General features: G+C 43.3%; 2 protein-coding genes across 3 annotated transcripts in view; one reads left to right on the top strand and one right to left on the bottom strand.

The window, feature by feature from the left end:
* Positions 1–9,789: 9,789 nt before the first annotated feature.
* tdrd3 (tudor domain containing 3) overlaps positions 9,790–21,108 on the bottom strand; it is a 55,476-nt gene continuing 44,157 nt past the window's right edge. Inside the window, exon 13 of one of the 2 annotated variants that reach the window (XM_061702586.1) lies at positions 9,790–9,842. In XM_061702586.1, coding sequence (XP_061558570.1) covers positions 9,822–9,842 — 21 coding nt within the window. In that variant the 3' untranslated portion in view covers positions 9,790–9,821. Of the gene's footprint in view, positions 9,843–18,008; positions 18,113–21,108 lie in introns of those variants that run through there. The other variant, XM_061702566.1, reaches the window with a different exon arrangement.
* Positions 11,760–16,357, top strand: LOC133415967 (protocadherin-20). Its single transcript, XM_061702535.1, has 2 exons — positions 11,760–11,912; positions 12,071–16,357. Exons 1-2 carry the CDS (start codon positions 11,865–11,867, stop codon positions 14,687–14,689), a joined length of 2,667 nt encoding a protein of 888 aa, XP_061558519.1. The 5' UTR covers positions 11,760–11,864; the 3' UTR covers positions 14,690–16,357.

The following is a 21,108-nucleotide window of genomic DNA, read 5'->3' as shown; positions in this document are numbered from 1 at the left end:
GATCGCGAACGATATGTTCAACGAACGAATCAGTCTTCAGTTCCTCAGTACACCAGTTCACTGAACGAATCACTCAGTTCACTTAAGTCCCTCCCCTGAACAAATCATTCTTCAGCTCTTCAGTTCCTCAGTACACCAGTTCACTGAACGAATCATTCAGTTCACTTAAGTCCCTCCCCTGAACAAATCATTCTTCAGTTCTTCAGTTCCTCAGTACACCAGTACACCAGTTCACTGAAGGAATCACTCGTCAGTTCTTCAGTACACCAGTTCACTGAACGAATCAATCAGTTCACTTAAGTCCCTCCCCCGCCTGCACGGCACTGCTTGACGCTGGCTTCTCATTGGTTATTCGTCGAAGTGAGTGACAACGCTGGCGAATCGTAAATCACATGGCAGTACGTTTAATGAAGTCCCACCCCCGCCTGCACGCCGACTGCCTATTGGTCATTTTCTTAAGTGAGTGACAGAACGCTTCAGCAGTTCCGTTTCCGCTCCCAGCCGACTCGCTCGACTCACGGCGGCGGGCGGCGGCCAAGCTAAGAGAACTAATCATTTTATGAACTGATTCGGTTCAGTTAATCACTAAAAAGATTTGTGAACGTAACAACACTAATACCTTCCTTCCTTTCCTGCCAGATTCAAGTTAAACTCTTCCTTTAATCTTACTTTTCTTATTTTATTTTGCTTTGTTTTACTCTGCTGTCTGCAGCCAGGATAGCATTGCAAATGAGAATCTGTTCTCAATCAATCTGTATGAATAAAGGTGGGAAGAAAATTCTTTACATGCCCAGTTATACAGTAGTATGTACTGTAAATCCATTAGCACATTCCTAACACTACTCATTTGTTTTTCATTAATCGGTTGTTTTACATTTACATGTTTTAACATAATATGCATTCTATATTTGAATGCATTAGTTAACGCGAAGGCGGCACGATGGTCGGTTAGCACATCCACCTCACAGTTCCTTCAAATCCGGCCTCGCCTCTGTGGCGTTTCCATGTTCTCCCTGTGCCTGCCTGGGCTCTCCCTCCCTTCTCTCTGATTTTCCTCATTCATCAACTCCTCGAAGTATTCTTTCCATCTAGCTAGCACACTGCTGGCACCAGTCAACATATTTCCATCTCTATCCTTAATCACCCTAACCTGCTGCACATCCTTCCCATCTCTATCCCTCTGCCTGAACAGCCTGTATAGATCTTTTTCTCCTTCTTTAGTGTCGAACCATACATGTCAACATATGCCTCTTGTTTGGCCTTTGCCACCTCTACCTTCTCCCTGTATCGCATCTCAATGTTTTCCTTTCACCTCTCCTCGGTCCTCTCAGTGTCCCACTTCTTCTTAGCTAACCTTTTTCCTTGTATGATTTCCTGTACTGTGAGGTTCCACCACCAAGTCTCGTTCTCTCCTTTCCTGCCAGAAGATACACCAAGTACTCTCCTGCCTGCCTCTCTGATCATCTTGGCTGCAGTGGTCCAGACTTCTGGAAGCTCCTCCTGTCCACCGAGAGCCTGTCTCACCTCTTCCCGAAAAGCTGCACAACACTCGTCCTGTCTCAGCTTCCACCACATGGTTCTCTGCTCTGCTTTTGTCTTCCTAATCTTTCTGCCCAACACCAGAGTCATCTTACACCCCACCATCCTATGCTGTCAAGCCACACTCTCCCCTACCACAACCTTACAGTCGGTAACCTCCTTCAGATTACATCATCTGCACAAAATGTAATCCACCTGCGTGCTTCTACCTCCGCTCTTGTAGGTCACCCTATGTTCCTGCATCTTCTGGAAAAAAGTGTTCGATACAGCCATTTGCATCCTTTTTTTACCACCATCTGTCCCACCAAGTTCCTTTCCTGGATGCCGTACTTACCCATCACTTCTTCATCACCCCTATTTCCTTCACCAACATGTCCATTACAATCTGCACCAATAACGACTGTCTTTCTGTCTCAGATGCTCAGAACTACTTCGTCTAGCTCCTTCCAGAATTTCTCTTTCACCTCACCGCATAGCCACTAATCACATTATACATAACACCCTCAATTTAGAGTTTCAGCCTCATCACTCGATCTGATACTCTTTTCACCGCCAAGACATTCTTAGCCAACTTTTCTTTTAAAATAATCCCAACTCCATTTTTCTTCCCATCTATCCATCCATTTTCAGAGCCGCTTCTCCTCACTACGGTCGCGGGCGTGCTGGAGCCTATCCCAGCTGTCATCGGGCAGGAGACGGGGTACACCCTGAACTGGTTGCCAGCCAATCGCAGGGCACATAGAAACAAACAACCATTCGCACTCACAGTCATGCCTACGGGCAATTTAGAGTCTCCAATTAATGCATGTTTTTGGGATGTGGGAGGAAACCGGAGTGCCCGGAGAAAACCCAAGCAGCCACGGGGAGAACATGCAAACTCCACACAGGCGGGGATTGAACCCGGGTCCTCAGAACTGTGAGGCTGACGCTCTAACCAGTCCGCCACCGTGCCGCCTCTTCCCATCTACACCATGGTAAAATTATTTAAACCCTGCCCCTAAACTTCTAGCCTTACTGCCTTTCCACCTGGTCTCCTGGACGCACAATATATCAACCTTTCTCCTAATCATCATGTCAAGCAACTCCCGAGATTTTCCTGTCATAGTCCCAACATTCAAAGTCCCCACATTCAGTTCTAGGCTCTGTCCGCAACCCTGTTTTCCGGGTTTGGTCAAGTGATGTTCCGCATATAGCGGATTAGTCTGGAAATCATGGTAATGTGAAGTAATTCATTGTGTGAGCCAGGTTTAAAAGCCAGGTGAAGCAGCAACAGAAATATAGATACGAAAATACTGGATCCCCCACAAAACGCTTATGATCAGCTCAATAGTTATTAATCATGTCCATGTGTATTGGACTGGTCAACCCCAGTGCACCAGTTGTAAACCGACTAAGATTTTTCCTTTGAATTGATTTTGATGGCTTAGAGCAGACATGCCCAAAGTCCGGCCCCCGGGCCAAATCCGGCCCGTGTTCATATTTCCACTGGCCCGAAGCCTCTGTCATAAAATCAATAATATGTGGCCCGGCAGTACAAAATACACGCGCAATTTTATATTTCACCACAGGATGGCAGTAAACTTGTGGCTGCACTCTCGCGGGGCCGTTTTGCGCATGATCTGTTTTTTGACCATTTCTAAAATGGCAACTGGAAGTAAGAAAAGGAAAGTTGATAGCGAGGGCCGACGTTTCCAGGACAAATGGAAGTCTGAATATTTTTTCACTGAGTTTAGAAACAACTTCCTAATTTGCCAAGAGACTGTGGCTGTGTTTAATCTCTGCAAGAAATAATGACCCGTTTTCCAGCGCACAATATCAGTGCGCAAATGAGGACGTATGCCGCAAACATCTCATCTCAGACTGAGAAGTTTCAACAGCGTTTCAGGGATTTTGCAACTATTGAAAAGGAGATCACGCTTTTTTCTTCTCCCGTTTCCGTGGAGCTCAGTGACGTTCCAGCCCACCTGCAGTTGGAGCTCATTGAGCTGCAGTGTGACACGGAGTGTCGCAGCCGGTACCAACAACTCCCTCTTGTCAACTTTTACCAGCAGCTGGATAAAGACAGGTTCCAAGAGATTCGTACATTTGCTAAGAAAATGTTGAGCTCGTTTGGCTCGACATACTTGTGTGAGAAGACATTCTCAGTCATGAACATGAATAAGAACCGCGTGAGGACAAGACTAAGTGACTCCCACCTGCGTGACATCTTGCGCTTTAAAACCACCGCTTTTGAGCCAGACCTGCTCCATTTACTGCAGTCGAGATCTCAGTATCACCCTTCACATTAATTCAAACATGTTGTTTGTTGATTCTGGTGAATAAAGTTTGAGTTTGAGTCAAATTTCATAAAAATACTTTATTTTGCATTTCATTAATTTTTATTTTAACCTTCATTTATCCAGGTCAGGCAGTTATCAGATCTAACTAGCAGCAGGCAGCATAGTAAAACAAAGTAAAATAAAAATAAAAACAAAAAAGCATTCCCCTCGTCGGTAGCATGTAAAATTAATGCTGGCCCGCATGACAATTTTTTTACGGCAATGTGGACCCTGAGCCAAAAAGTTTGGGCACCCCTGGCTTAGAGCATCTGCCTCACAGTTCTGAGGTCCGGGGTTCATTCCCCGGCCCCGCCTGTCTGGAGTTTGCATGTTCTCCCCGTGCCCGCGTGGGTTTTCTCAGGGCACTCCGGTTTCCTCCCACGTCCCAAAAACATGCGTGGTAGGACAACTCTAAATTGCCTGGAGGTGTGAATGTGAGTGGGAATGGTTGTTTGTTTGTATGTGCCCTGCGATTGGCTGGCAACCAGTTCAGGGTGTACCCCGTCTCCTGCCCGATGATAGCTGTTAAGGTCCTGTGCATCCTGTTGAACTCCTTTCCACCCTGATATTCATATTATTATTATTATTTTTAAATAACTTAACAAATGTATAAAATTTATTTGCATGTTTTTATATTTATTTACAGAGCTGGAAATTATTTAATTCATCCATGTGTTTTTTGTGCAAATGTCTTTTATTTATGATTTTTGGGTAAATTGGGTGCCGCTTCTGTGCTATAATTCTTGCGTCACTTTTATTCTTGTAAAGAAAAATTACACAATGGAATAAGGTTTAACACACACACACAAGTTTAAGTAGCACATGTACTGTAAGTCACAGACATGCAAACACCAAAGGCATGAAAAAGGTCACCAAATAAAAATACATTGTAGGGGGGACTAGGGTGGGGAATCCCCCCGCAGATATTTTTTTGGATTTTAACATCCATCCATCCATCCATTTTCTACCGCTTATCCGAGGTCGGGTCGCGGGGGCAGTAGCTTTAGCAGGGACACCCAGACTTCCCTCTCCGCAGCCACTTCATCCAGCTCTCCCGGGGGGGATCCCGATGTGTTTCCAGGCCAGCCGTAGTCTCTCCAGTGTGTCCTGGGTTGTCCTCAGGGTCTTCTCCCGGTGGGACGTGCCCGGAACACCTCACCAGGGAGGTGTTCCGGGCACCGATTCGCCTGTTGATCTCCCGTTCCATTCTTCCCGCATTCGTGAACAAGACCACAAGATACTTGAACTCCTCCAGTTGGGGCAGGATCTCATCCCCGACCTGGAGAGGGCACGACACCCTTTTCTGACTGAGGACCATGGTCTCAGATTTGGAGGTGCTGATTTTCATCCCAGCCGCTTCACACTGCTCCAGTGAGAGTTGGAGATCACGGCTTGATGAAGCCAACAGAACCACATCATCTGCAAAAAGCAGAGATGCAATACTGAGGCCACCAAACCGGACCCTCTCTACGCCTCGGCTGCGCCTTTAAATTGTGTCCATAAAGGTTCTGAACAGAATCGGTGACAAAGGGAAGCCTTGGCGGAGTCCAACCCCTCACCGGAAACGAGTCCGACTTACTGCGGACCAAACTCTGACTCAGGTCGTACAGGGACCAAACAGCCTGTATCAGGGGGTTTGGTACCCCATACTCGCGAACCACCCCCCACAGGACCCCCCGAGGGAGACAGTCGAAAGCCTTCTCCAAGTCCACAAAACACATGTAGACTGGTTGGGTAAACTCCCATGCACCCTCGAGGACCCTGCTGAGGGTGTAGAGCTGGTCCACTGTTCCACGGCCAGGACGAAAACCACACTGCTCCTCCTGAATCTGAGATTCGACTTCCCGACGGACCCTCCTCTCCAGCACCCCTAAGTAGACCTTACCTGGGAGGCTGAGGAGTGTAATCCCCTGTAGTTGGAACACACCCTCCGGTCCCCCTTCTTAAAAAGGTGGACCACCACCCCAGTCTGCCAATCCAGAGGCACTGTCCCCGATGACCACGCGATGTTGCAGAGGCGTGTCAATCAGGACAGGCCCACAACATCCAGAGCCTTTAGGAACTCTGGGCGAATCTCATCCACCCCCGGGGCCTAGCCACCGAGGAGCTTTTTAACTACCTCGGTGACCTCAACCCCAGAGATAGGAGAGCCCGCCTCAGAGAACCCAGACTCTGCTTCCTCATGGGAAGGCATGTTGGTGGAATTGAGGAGGTCTTCGAAGTATTTTCCCCACCGGCTCACAACGTCCCGAGTCGAGGTCAGCAGCACCCCATCCCCACTATACACAGTGTTGATGGTGCACTGCTTCCCCCTCCTGAGATGCCGGATGGTGGACCAGAATTTTCTCGAAGCCGTCCGGAAGTCTTTCTCCATGGGCTCACCGAACTCCTCCCATACCTGAGTTTTTGCTTCAGCGACCACCAAAGCTGCATTCCGCTTGGCCAGCCGGTACCATCAGCTCCCTCAGGAGTCCCATAGGCCAAAAAGGCCCGATAGAACTCGGGTTCGGGGATTGCCGCCACGACAGGCACCAACCACCTTACCGCCACAGCTCTGGTCGGTCGCCTCAGCAATGGAGGCGTGGAAAATGGTCCACTCTGACTCGATGTCCCCCGCCTCCCTCGGAACATGAGCAAAGTTCTGTCGGAGGTGGGAGTTGAAACTCCTTCTGACAGGGGATTCTGCCAGACGTTTCCAGCAGACCCTCACAATACGTTTGGGCCTGCCATGTCGGACCGGCATCTTCCCCCACCATCGGAGCCAACTCACCACCAGGTGGTGATCAATTGACAGCTCCGCCTCTCTCTTCAACCGAGTGTCCAAGACATGCGGCCGCAAGTTGGATGACACGACCACAAAGTCAATCATCGAGCTGCGACCTGGGGTGTCCCGGTGCAAAGTGCACGTGTGGACACCCTTATGCTTGAACATGGTGTCCGTTATGGACAATCCGTGATGAGCACAGAAGTCCATTAACAGAACACCGCTCGGGTTCTGATCGGGGGGGCATTCCCCCCAATCACGCCCTTTCACGTGTCACTGTCATTGCCCATGTGAGCATTGAAGTCCCTCAGCAGAACGATGGAGTCCCCAGCTGGAGCGCTCTCCAGCACCCCCTCCAAGGACTCCAAAAAGGGTGGGTACTCTGAACTGTTGTTTGGTGCATAGGCACAAATAACAGTCAGGACCCGTCCCCCCACCCGAAGGCGGAGGGAGGCTACCCTCTCGTCCACCGGGATGAACCCCAACGTACAGGCGTCGAGCCGGGGAGCAATAAGTATGCCCACACCTGCTCGGCGCCTCTCACCGTAGGCAACTCCAGAGTGGAAGAGAGTCCAACCCCTCCCGAGAGGACTGGTACCAGAGCCAAAGCTGTGCGTGGAGGCGAGTCCGACTATATCTAGTCAGAACTTCTCGACAAAAAGGGTGGGTACTCTGAACTGCTGTTTGGTGCATAGGTACAAATAACAGTCAAGACCCGTCCCCCCACCCGAAGGCCGAGGGAGGCTACCTATTCCCCCCGGCTCGGCGCCTGTATGTTGGGGTTCACCCCGGTGGATGAGAGGGTATACCCACACCTGCTCGGCACCTCCCACCGTGGGCAACTCCAGAGTGGAAGAGAGTCCAACCCCTCCCGAGAGGACTGGTACCAGAGCCCAAGCTGTGTGGAGGTGAGTCCGACTATATCTAGTCGGAACTTCTCGACCTTGCACACCAGCTCGGGCTCCTTCCCCAGCCAGACAGGTGACATTCCACGTCCCTAGAACTAGCTTTTGTAACCAGGGATCGGATCGCCAAGGTCCCTGCCTTCGGCCACTGCTCAGCTCGCACTGCACCCGACCCCTATGGCCCCTCCCACAGGTGGTGAGCCCATGGGAAGGGGGACCCACGTTAGCCCCTGTTCCTTGACAATAATGTGACTCAAGTAAAAGTAAAAAGTAGTCCTCCAAAAAATTACTTGAATAAGAGTAAAAAGTACACAGTGAAATAATTACTCAAGTACTGAGTAAATAGCACAAACAATATTTATATAAAAAAAAAAAAAAAACATTTGCAATTTACTGCACAGAGTTTTCTCAAGTTATACGTGGGCTGAAATATCCATGTTTGGGCAGACGGTGGCAGACAAATACTACAATACATGAAAGCTGTTGTTTTTGTTTGTCTAATGTAAAACAAGAGTAGCGCACCATTGCCTTCACGGTAACAACTACATTCCCAAAATGGTCGCTAGGTAGGCACGACAATTAGCCGGGCTGGCATATCTAGTGTTAATACCTATGCCCCGGAAGCCCAACAGAAAATGTTGTGTGAGGTTAGGTGACTTTCTTGTGTCGTTTGATTGGTGAACTAGACTTAAACGTCACGAGCGCCTAAATTCGGAATGCGGAAGTCGAAGTCATAGTCTCGTGGACGAAATAGTTGATAAATAAGCAATAATTGGTAAATAATAGTAGCGAGCGGCATTTCGATCATTGTAACTGAGTAAAAGCACTGTTACTTCTTAGCAGCAGAAGCGGCGTAAGTGTTTTTTCTGGTCTCGTCAACTCCTGTGACTTATTCAGCGACGGCGACCTCCGCCTCCAAAGAAAAAGTCATCGGATGTATACAATTCACGTAAATCTCCGATTTTGAGTTCAAAACGGCGAATTTTGCCGAAAGGCCACTGATTTGCATGTATGAAGTCACATGACTTAAAATAATTGTCAGTAATGTAACACACCAAGACATTAGTTCATTTATTATAGGGCAAAAAACACGATGCAAAAAAGTAACAAAAAATGACTGATAGCACGTTGAGTATGCCTCTCTCACTCCGGAACCATACGCGTTCGAATACACAGTTGTAAAGCAGCATAGACGTTAATCCGTTTATTTTACGTTTATTGTCAGACGAAAATACATGTTTGCAGATGACATTTTGATCTGCAGTGAAAGCAGGGAGCAGGTGGCGGAACCATTAGAAAGGTGAAGGTATGCAGTGGAAGGGAGAAGAATATATACTGTATATATACTGTAGACAGAATATACTGTATGTGCATGAATGAGAGGACTGGAGGGGGGAGAGTGGGGCTAGAGGCTACAGAAGAGATAGCGAGTGTGAACGACTTCAAATACTTGGGGTCAACAGTCCAGAGCAATGGTGAGTGTAGTAAGGAAGTGAAGAAACGGGTCCAAGCAGGTTGGAACGGGTGGAGGAAGGTGCCAGGTGAGTGAATGTGACAGAAGAATCTCTGCTAGGATGAAGGGCAAAGTTTATAAAACAGTGGTGAGGCCAGCCATGACCTACGGATTAGAGACAGTGGCACTGAAGAGACAAAAGGGGAAGCAGAGCTGGAGGTGGCGGAAACGAAGATGTTGAGGTTCTCTCTCGGGGTGAGCAGGTTGGATAGGATTAGAAATTAGCTCATCAGAGGGACAGCCATGGTTAGATGTTTTGGAGACAAAGTTAGAGAGAGCAGACTTCGATGGTTTGGACACGCCCAGAGGAGAGATATTGAGTGTATTGGTAGAAGGATGATGAGGATGGTGCTGCCAGGCAAGCGAGCTAGAGGAAGACCAAAGAGTAGGTTGATAGTGAGGGAAGACATGAGGGCAGTTGGTGTTAGACAGGAGGGTCCAGGAGATAGGCTTAGATGGAAAAGGATGACACACTGTGGCGACCCCTAGTGGGACAAGTCAAAAGGAAAAGAAAATGAAGTCGGGCGAAAAACAAAACAAAAAATAACAAAAACAACTCTCAGATAGCACCTAACATGTCTTTCTCGCTGGGGACCAAACCTTATCACAGGCGTTTTACGCCGGTTTTCAGACATTTGTTCAGTCCCTAAATGGATATAACACAAAATGTCATTTCCACGCGACATTAGGTAAAAAAAAATAAAAAATGTGACTTACATCAATTCCAGACACCCAACTGGCAAGTTCAGGTGGCAGCCGTTGAGTTTAAGTTATCCAACTTGCTAGCTGGCAGGAAAAAGTTTCTTTGCAGGGAAGAAAACAATGATGGCTATCAGTATATTTTTCACTCTCTTTTCTATCCTCCTTCTGCAAAAGACATTTACTCCGCGTCGCCATTGTGCACAGTATATTTGAATCCAAAAGCTAGTTTATTTTTAGCCTTGCCTAGCCTTTAGTCAGTCCAATAAAGTTATTAAAAAAAAAAAAACGTCGGCAGTGTGGGACAGACAACATGTAATGCCAAATTTGCTCTTTCACGATTGCACTGTGTCAGACTACTGCAATAAAATCTTGTATTCCGAGATAAAGCCCAGTGATCGTGATTTTTACGATCACTGGGCTTTATCTTGTCAACGCAAATGCGACCGGATACACTCGTTACCGTGGCGACGACAACAAGAGTGGATCGCGCCAACTGTATTATAAGGACAAAATGGGGGAAAACGTGTTGGTGGTCACCGCTGCTCAGGAGAGGGCGTTCGTTCAAGGCTTGCTCGAGGTATGTTCACGCACTTTTTAGAATCAGAATCAGAATCATCTTTATTTGCCAAGTATGTCCAAAAAACACACAAGGAATTTGTCTCCGGTAGTTGGAGCCACTCTAGTACAAGAACAGACAGTCAATTGACAGAGAACACTTTTGAGACAAAAAGACATTGAGAAAAACAGTCACTGAGCAATAAAGGGTTGCGAGTTATCTGGTAATGCCGGTACAATTGTTTTTTTATTATTATTTTTTTTTTTGACAATTGTGCAAAAAGATGCAGAGTCCTCTAGCACTTAGAGCAGTTTGAATGACTAATATAGCAATAGTCCGGTGCAATGACCATTGTGCAAAGGGCGCCGAGACTTCAAGGAGAGTATGCAGTTTAAAATGACTAGTAGCGCGATAATTTGGGACAATGTTGATTGTGCAAATGTTGCAGATCCTCCTCAGTCAGTGTGAAAGTGGGGCAGATGCTACTCTGGCATGAGTGGCCAGTATTGGTCAACAACAGATATGCAAATAGTGCAGCGTGGCAAGACTACTACAGTGAGTGCACGGGTATGTATATCATGATGTAAAAAAAAAAAAATTAAAAAAAAAACTCGAATCTACAGAATAAATCACAGGAAAACAAATGTTTGATTTCTGTGTGGAACCACGAGTAGCTGCCCACACCCGACAGTTTCAAGCCCTTTGCACCTCAAAGCAATTTACAAAAATGTTCCCAAACTGTAGGGTCACAGTCATTGTTTACAAGAATGTTTTGGGGATTAGTATTTAGATTAAAATGTTGGAAGGGAAAAGGATTCATTGTTTATCAACATTAGGATTGTGTGTGTGTGTGTGTGTGCGTTTTTTCCGATGGACTTCAATCACTCATTTTCTCTCAGCAGTATGTTTCCAATCCCAGCAAACAGCTGGCCTGGCATTTAGAACACATGGGGATTAGGGGTGAATTATTTAAAGGCTCAATCCAGAATCAGACCATATGACTACTTATGATGCCAAGCTCTGCCTTCTGATCATTTTTTGCCATTAACTTCATGAACAAAATTGCTGTGAGAAAACTGTCAATCCATCCTCATCATATTAGCATACATTTGCCTTCCTTTTTATTTGTGGTTTAGTTTTCAAAAAAATTATAGATTAAAGCAATCTCTTGTGTGGACGTTTTGAATTTTACTTATTTGGTCCATGTCAAACTCAATTGTTATTAATCATACACCAGTCACAGGAACCCCACGCTGCAGCTTGTATTGATGTGTGAGTACAGAAAGGGCAGGCGTGTGATGATGCATGTTAAAAGCATGTGAAACAAGTAATCTGTGAACTGCAGATGTCTCAGTGGCTGTGAGGTCTTATTGGTTCGCATGTGGGACTGATTTGCATATGGTGGGAGTGTCCTGAGCCAGCACTGGGATGAATGAGTTTTTCAAGTCAGACAGCAAGTAGGCTTTGGACTCGGCACAGATCTGCATGGCTCAATATGCCTTCCTTATTTAAAATGCTGAACCTCTTGCTATAAGTGGAAACTGTTCTAATTGGCTATACTATAAATATGGTCAACAGAAAACACCCCAGACTTGGCAAAAGAGGGGAAATATGGGTAAGTGGTATTTTAATCTACTTTTGAGTAGAAGTAAACAGAACTTTAGATGCATAGAAACTACTTACATACAATTGTGTTTGGCAGTAGAATATGACTGACAATATAGATTGGTCAATTTTTTTATTCAAATGTTTAATTATTATCTCGTGTTACAGGGATTTTTCATCCTTTTGCTTTACACCGGCCCTCTTTCCTGTTTTGCAACTTTCAGCCAAGCAAAAGAACTCATCTATAGAATAAAGGAGGGATTACCAACAGGAACCTTCATAGGAGCCATTGCAGTGGACTTAAATTTGGATTTTACAGTTGACCCCCCCTATTTATTCAGTGTGGCTCAAAAGAGGCTCAGTGCACAGTATGTGACACTCAATAATATCACTGGAGAGTTTTTTACATCTGCTACAGAGATTGACAGGGAGACACTTTGCCCTTATAACCCAAACAGACATGGATGTTTCCTCTCACTGGATGTGTTTGTGCTTCCTCAGCAATATTTTCAGCTCATTAAAGTAAAGATGATCATTGAGGATATCAATGATAACAGACCAAAGTTCCCTGTGGATGAGATTCTTATATCCATACCAGAAAACACACCCATTAATGCTCGCTATGCGGTGGAGCAGTCTGCAGTTGACCCGGACCTGGGTCTTCATGGAGTGCAGACCTACTGGCTTGTGAATGACTTTGGCGTGTTCACACTGGATGTCGAAGAAAATGTAGGAGGGGAGCTGACACCCTTTGTCATCGTGACAGAATTTCTTGACCGAGAGACACAAGCTGAATATATCACAGACATTATTGCAGAGGATGGGGGGACCCCTTCTCTACTTGGTGCAGCCACTTTAAAAATTGTAATCTTAGATGTGAACGATAATTGTCCACAGTTTACAGAGTCACACCTTAATGTAACTCTGCATGGGAACTCCACCAAAGAGACACACTTGGCACGTCTACATGCTTTTGACCCTGACCTTGGTGCTAATGCTCAGATCGACTATACTTACAGTGAGCGTGTGCCAAGGGAGACCAGAAGCTTGTTCCATTTGGACAGAACTACAGGGGTGATCAAACTAGCAGGGAAAATAGACACTGGTACAGCCATGCTTTACAAACTCATTGTTCTGGCCAATGGCCCTGGTTGTATTCCCGCTGTTGCCACAGTTGCTATTCATTTGATAAAAGTTCAAATGGGGCCCCCTGCAGTCATACCTAGATACATAGCACAGGAAAAAGATGGGGTGGTAAGAATTAAGGAATCTGAGCCAGAATATTCTCCTATTGCTTTTTTTACTGTCAAAAATATAGATGCCCATGAAAGGGTGGACTGCCATTTGGAGGGGACAGGTCCTTTCAGAATTGGACCCTATCAGCTTGTCAAAAATGAATACCTCCTTGAAACTACAGAACCGCTGGACTATGAAATGACACAAGAGTATGAGCTCATTGTAGTTGCTGAAAACAATCAAAGGCTCGTCATCAAGACATTCCTCAAAGTGCAGATTTTGGATGAAAATGACAATGCGCCAGTTTTTCAGCAGTCTTTAGTGGAAATATCTATTGATGAGAACAATCCACCAAACACCCATCTCACGCAGCTCCATGCCACAGACCAGGACAGCGAAGCCCGAGGGGAGGTCATCTTTCTTCTTGGAGGCAATGCCCCTGGGATCTTTGTTTTAGATCATGTGACAGGTATCCTGAGTGTGACCACGTCACTGGACCGTGAAGAGAAGGAGACATACCGCTTCATAGTGAGAGCAGTGGACCAGGGAACCCCAAGGAGGGAGTCAATTGCCACTGTGGTGGTGACTGTGCAAGACCGCAATGACAATAGCCCACGCTTCATCAATAAGGATTTCACTTTTTTTGTGCCAGAGAACTTCCCAGGTTACGGGGAGATTGGGGTGCTCTCAGTGACGGATGCTGATGTTGGGGAAAATGGCTGGGTGGCCCTTTCTATCCTCAATGGAAGTGACATTTTTATGATAGACACAGGCCGAGGCACACTAAGAGCCAGGATCTCACTTGACCGAGAGGAACAGGGGACATACCAGCTATGGATTGAGGCCGTAGATGGTGGGGAACCTGCGCTCTCCTCTGTAACCATGGTGACCGTGCTGCTGTTGGATGTCAATGACAATCCACCGATTGTCCTCTTCCCTCAGTCCAATCAGTCCTACATGTTGGTTCTACCAAACACCCTGCCAGGAACATCCATAACAGAAGTTTATGCTGTGGATAACGATACAGGAATGAATGCTGTGATTGCATATAGTATCATTAAAAGGAAGGGAGGGGAGCCTGGGTCTTTTTCCATCGACCCAGAAACAGGAAACATCACTTTAGAGAGGGAACTCAGCAACCGAGGTCTCCACAGCCTCCTAGTAAAGGTCAGTGATCATGGTCAGCCAGAGCCACTTTACTCAACAGTCATGGTTAACTTATTTGTTAATGAAACTGTGAGCAATGAAAGCTACATTCAGAGTTTGGTGACCAGACAGGCTGATATTGAAATAGAGGACAGACCTTGGCAGATAGGTCAACTGCAGGAGGGACCTGAGAGGTATGACATGTTTCCATGTAAACCTGCCCTCATTGCCCTTTCAGTGACATGCCTCAGTCTGTTCTTCTCCCTTGTTACACTGACAGCTTGCATATGCTTAAAAAGATTTCAGAAGCAAAAGACAAAATCTGAAGTTCACTTACCTTTGAAAATGAAGAAAGACTCTACGCAGATTAATAATAGGAAGTTCAGGCACGTCTCAAACATTTGATGTCATATCCACACATCTGTTTATACCAATTTTTACAACACACACTGTGAGAAGTCTACATAGAATTGGTCTATTCAGTCTATATGTAAACATTTGTTCTTGAAGGGCAAACACTCAAATCATCAGGAACACGAGATCTAAGAAACAGCAGTAACAAAAATGCCTTTATAATTATACTATTTTTCACAGGTTTAAATTTAATATACAGTTTATTTATTAATGTAGCTGTAGTTTGCAGTGGTGTGTAGAAGTGCAATGCATCATACTGAGAATGGGGGCTTGACATTAATACCTGCAAACCTGTCAAGCGTGGGTGAATTTCAGCAGTGGTGGATAACACTGCCACTCACTAGCCACTTTGGCGGGCTGTATTTCAATCAGACAGAGAGAAAAAAAAAAAAATCCCGCCCCCCCATTCTGGAATGTATTTCAATTGGGAAAAATATTACTCAGTACTGAACACCTATTACCAAAAAACAAAACTGTGAGTAGTGAATTTAAATGCTCTGGAAAACCACTAGCCACAATGGCTGGTGAGCATGTTATGCCCAGCTGAGAAATATTTACATTATTTTATCCATCTGATGCAAATAGGTATGATAGTGTACTGCTGCAAACTACAATAGTAAATTTTGATGCAGCTCTTTTATTGAATCTCAATCTCACTAGATTTTGCAGGTGATTAAAATGCTATGCTCGGTGAGTATACATCGTAAGATGACTGCTTGCAATACGTTTTTCTTTGCCACATGGCTAAATTCACAGAATTTTGTCAAAGGAATGGAAAATGAAGTTAGCAGTGGCAACCATAACATTAAAATGAGAAATGCTTTGAAAATTATGTAATCATGTACATATTGTACTGTTTTTCAACTTTGGATATACATATTTATAATGCACAGTTATTTTATTTTTGTTGTACACCATCTGCATTAACATCATACCTGTTACAATAAGTCATATCAAAACATCTTTTTTGTATGAATGAGAAAATATTTTTCAATGTCTTTTATTGCAATATTCATATTGTGTCCATGTATTTTGTAAGTAACAGACAAAGAGGAATGCTAACCTATTATATTTCTGCAATTGAATGTAGGCTTGAGTAAGAGTCTACCCAATATCAACATGTATGTAATGGTACACAAATGCCATTTAAAAGCTTTCTATGAGGTACGTTTGTCAATCATGCTTGAGTTTTGGGGGGAGGGGAAATGTTAAGTAGATCTTCACCTTGATCCATCCATTTCATAAAGAGAACGGACCTAAGGGCACCTGGACTTGCTTGTAGACATTTCACCTCTCAACCAACGGGCCTCTCAAGGATTTCTTTAACTTAAACCTGTTATATATCCAGGTGCCATGGTTGGCAAGATTATTTTTTTTTTAATTGACACAGATGTCATTAAATTACACCATATGTGACACTGGTGCATTCAGTTTTTCTGTGTAGATAAATAATCCAAATCACCCTCTACAAACGTGGAATTCTGAATGTGTTTGAGATTTTACAAAATGTTTGTGAGAAAGAAAATAAAGTACTTTATTTTATTATACATTCGCGTTTGTATTTGTATTTGCGAGTCTGATGCGTTTTGCTTAAATTGACAATGCATGTAAACATCATCAATACTGGCACCCCAAGAATCCTCATCAGAAACCTTAAACACAAATCGTGTGGTGAAAAAACCAAAGTCGAAAATCCGGTTTGGCTGCCATTACCTGCAAAGGTGAGGGCTTGGGCGTTCACATCGAATCATGCATAGAAAGACAAACAAACTACCCTATTATTACCCTGACTATTTATCTTTGTGTTTATACAACCTATGAAAGAAAGTTAGAACGGAAAATGTTTTAAAGTAAGGAACTTAATGGTACCAGAAGTTTTTTTGTTTTTCTTTTTCTTTTTCTTAGCTTGCTCGAGTTTGACTCGAACAACAACAGAAATATGCAAACAAACTAGTGCTGAGAATGTATTCACACGTGCAGCAGCACCAGTGCATGTCATGTGAGCATGGAGGACATCAGGAGCAGCTCAGTGTAATCCTTCATAATCACCTCTGGCCACCCTGTACATTTCACAAATGGGCTGCGCTATGATATTCATTTGACAGAAATATTCTCTTTGTTGGCAAAAAGTGCAATATATCATTTTTACAACCTTCACAGATATCCAATTTCTGAACAGGCCTAGATTAAAGATCTTTTCTGGAAGAAATTATGGGCAAAATCACAACAAATATGCATTGATAATTTTCATGGGAAAAGTTGAGTTATTGTGTAATTCTATTTTTTTTCACCACCTACAAACTACATTGCAACATGGTAATAAGGTGCGTTCAATATTTGCATACATGAGGAAGTCTGATGAATGAAATGAATGTTGATCGTTGTAATTATGATGACTAACAACTGTATCATGAACAACTGTACTGTAACTATAAAAGGGTTAGTATAATTGCCAGCTTTTAAAGGTCACTTTTCCTCCAACTGCCTGTTTGTGTGAGAAAGATAAAAATAGAAATAAACGTTCACTGCAATCTTGACCTAACAAGGAAATGTTTTGTCAGGCAAAATATCCTGAGAAGCCTTCCAATAATTCAGATTCAATAGTTAATCAGATAATTGGAGACACATTCCTTTTGAAAGGTTTGGCAATGGGTAATGGTTTCCTAATAAATGATTTATTTTGTTTCTTTACACTTTGACCAAATGCAGTTAATTTCACATGGCATGCTAAACGGGAGAAAAGTGATGACCATTCATGGGGCCCAAGAAAATAGTATTTTTAATTTTCCGTCATAGAAGTGTGTTTTTTTTTTTCTCAAAAGAGCCCCAAATCCCTGTCAAGAACCCTGAATTTTGCCTTTAACAATGGTGGAGATCCGCTTTCTGTTTTTGTTCTATGGCATACAACATATCAATATTATTGTATTATGTCACACAAATACTATCTTGCTACGATTGATGTGTATTAAATGAGCCTTAACCTTTTGTCGTAAATTGAAGTGTTAAAGGTGCTTGGAAAAGGGTGGAGGTCAAACAGACAGGGAGACTGTGCAAGCTACATGGCCTATCACTTTCTTCTGCCGTAATGCTTCTGACAAGCAGGCATCACCAGACCATGCAGAATATGCTGCACAGTCAGACAATGGAAGTGTAACTTTGCTTTGTTCTTGAACTCTTTGTGACCTTGAGGTTAAGTAATCTCTACTGTTCATGAAGGTTTATTGGAAATTGTAAAACATTTCTGTTCCAAAGATACATCACAAAACACTATTTGCGCACACAGAGGACTTGTACAGCTGGTTCCTGTAAAGGTTTCTGGTTCATATATTATACACACGGCTCGATAAATAGCCCTATGACACACCCTTCTTCTGTGCCAGCGTTCTGCCCATCTGTCTCTCCAGCAATGCCCATCTGAAATTACATTAAATTGTTAATGATGTAATTACTGTACTGCATTTTACATCCCATTTTGAGATTGGATTGACTGAAATTTGGCTGCCATGAAATCAAAAAATACACAATGAAAAGTCCTAGGTTTGGTTACACCTGTTCTAATGAAAAGGAAAGACTACATTTCAGAAGTTATGACATCAAATATGGTCCCTACTCTTCAGCGCACACACACACATATGTACACGTGGCTTGTCATTCTCAACTCATACTGTATTGTTGCTTGCTATTGTTTTATTATTGACTAAAAGACCTTCATAAATATTGCGGTGGTGAGACATAATACAGTTCATTACATTTATGCTCATATATTGATCCCGCAAGGGATAATAATTTTCTTAACATCTCATTTTTATTTTCCAACTTTAATGAGTTCTATCCCAGCAAAACACACAGATGCTTTACAGATGTTGGCTTTGATTTGTTAAATTTGATTTGCGAATCATTCTCTCATTTTCCCCAGCATCAATGAGTCAATAGAGTTAAGTCCTACTACATGTATGGTGATGTGGTTCACAAAGAGTATTTTTCTCTTTGTCATTCCTACTAAAAACAAAACAAAAAACAAGGCTAGTAAAATAAGGGACAGATTTGTTGTAAAAAGTGTTTATTATTTATCAAAACAGCAAAAGAGCTACACCACAGCTATACAACATTTTGAAATTGCATGTTCTGGTTAATACAAATCAATTCATGCTATTTATTTTCAAATTCATTTAAGCACAACACACAAAAAATATTCATTCATTCATTCATCTTCCGTTCCGCTTATCCTAACTAGGGTCGCGCGCGTGCTGGAGCATATCCCAGCTATCGTCGGGCGCGAGGCGGGGTACACCCTGCACTGGTCGCCAGCCAATATATTTTTTTAAATCATGCGACTTATTGTCTATGAAAAGTGTTTCTCGCCAGACTCGCAATACCTCCCTGGCTGTTACATGTGGTGTTTAGTTTTCAGGTTATTCACCTAATGAGCTGTTCACAGTTAAGTATGTAATTCTGTTTTACCTCCGTGGCATGTTGTTTGAACATGATCAGACTGCATACATTCAATATGTTCAACAAAAGTGCATGAACACACATTTTTTTTAAATGAAGTACCCAGCAACACTATTCCATCCATTTTCCAAACTGTTAAAACTGTTACTGTTTGCGGGGGGCTGCATACTACAGTATTTCAGCCCAGCTGACTGTGGGTGAAAGGCAGACTCGATCCTGGACCGGTCAACAGTCAATCCCATGACACTTATACGCAACCAGTCTAAAGTTTGGACACACTTTCTTATTCAATAGCATGAGAACGCTTTTGATGGTACTGTATACACTCATTGGCAACAATATTGTGAACACTTGCACATTCCAATGAGATTTTGTTTCATTTGGTTTTAAATGGCAACAATTAAAAAAATAATAATAAATAAAAATTAAAAAATTACAAAGAAAAAAACTGTTGCAAAGGTACAGGACTAAAATTGTGAAGTTACATATAGTCAACAAAACAGTAAATCTTAGTGTAGTTCTTTTTCAGATGTTAGCAAAATCACATTATATGATCCTTCTAATGATGGTTTGTGTGTGAGAGACATACTCAAGCAGAGGTGGGACCAAATCATTGCTCTGCAAGTCACAAGTCTTTGCCCTCGAGTCAAGTCCAAAGTCAAGACAGGCAAGTCCAGAGTCAAGTCTCAGGTCGGGACATGCAAGTCCCTAGTCAAGTCGCAAGTCCTACACTTTGAGTTTAGAGTTTTTTTTTAGTCAATTTACCAACAAAATCAAAATATATTTTAATATATACATACTTATCCATCCATCCATCCATCTTCCAAACCACTTCTCCTCACGAGGGTCGCGGCCGTGCTGGAGCCTATCCCAGCTGACTCTGGGCAAGAGGCAGGGTACACCCTGAACTGATCACCAGCCAATCACAGGGCACGCCTACGAGCAATTTAGAGTCTTCAATTAACCTACCATGCATGCTTTTGGGATGTGGGAGGAAACCGGAGTACCCAGAGAAAACCTACGCAGGCACGAGGAGAACATGCAAACTCCAGAGAGACAAGCCTGGATTTGAACCCGGGTCCTCAGAAATGTGAAGCAGATATACTAACCAGTCATCCACTGTTCCACCAGGTATATTTATATTTAATTAATGTATATATTTATTTTACAATTGCTAATTACACTACTCGTCACTTTAAACTGCATACACTCCTTGAAGTCTCGGCGCCCTTTGCACAATGGTCATTGCACCGGACTATGGCAATATTAGTCATTCGAACTGCTCTAAGTGCTAGAGGACTCTCCATCTTTTTGCACAATTGTTTTTTGTCAATGTCTTTATGTCTCCAAAGTGTTCTGTAAATTGACTGTCTGTTGTACTTGAGCGGCTCCAACTACCGGAGACAAATTCCTTGTGTGTTTTGGACATACTTGGCAAATAAAGATGATTCTGATTCTGATTATAAATCAAAACAAATTTGACAAACAAGTGCATTGAACCTTAATAAGAAAACTAGAGGCTGATAAAAAAGTTTGCACCTGAAAAGCCAATCGTCAAGTGGGGGGCTGAGTTTATTGCCCCATCAAAACCGATTGATAGTTTCTAAGTTATTCTATTAAAATGTTATGCTATGACTTATTTTTTCCTCACTTTATTTCTGAAGTGATATTAAACAGACCTGTCAAAAATAAGAATTGGCATCCAGTCGTACATCAATTAGTAATTGAGTATTCTACTACAATACTATTGGAATAATCAAGTATAAGGAGAAAATATATTTTTGCATGGTTAAAGAGCAATTATGAATACAAAACAGAAAGCAAGACCTTTCACTTAATAATGAATCAGAATCATCTTTATTTTGCCAAGTATGTCCAAAAAACGCACAAGGAATTTGTCTCCGGTAGTTGGAGCCAATCTTGTACGACGACAGACAGTCAATGGACAGAGAATACTT

This window comes from Phycodurus eques, chromosome 2, assembly GCF_024500275.1.
Source record: "Phycodurus eques isolate BA_2022a chromosome 2, UOR_Pequ_1.1, whole genome shotgun sequence".
Taxonomy (NCBI): domain Eukaryota; kingdom Metazoa; phylum Chordata; class Actinopteri; order Syngnathiformes; family Syngnathidae; genus Phycodurus; species Phycodurus eques.
The sequence above is the reverse complement of the archived record's forward strand: the minus strand, read 5'-3'. Positions and strand labels throughout refer to the sequence as shown.

What these genes read in the sequence shown, in the direction of transcription:
- LOC133415967 (XM_061702535.1), top strand. Translation starts at nt 11,865, where the DNA reads ATGGTCAACAGAAAACACCCCAGACTTGGCAAAAGAGGGGAAATATGG. An exon ending in GCAAAAGAGGGGAAATATGG is followed by an intron (nt 11,913 to 12,070) that starts GTAAGTGGTATT and finishes CTCGTGTTACAG; the next exon opens with GGATTTTTCATCCTTTTGCT.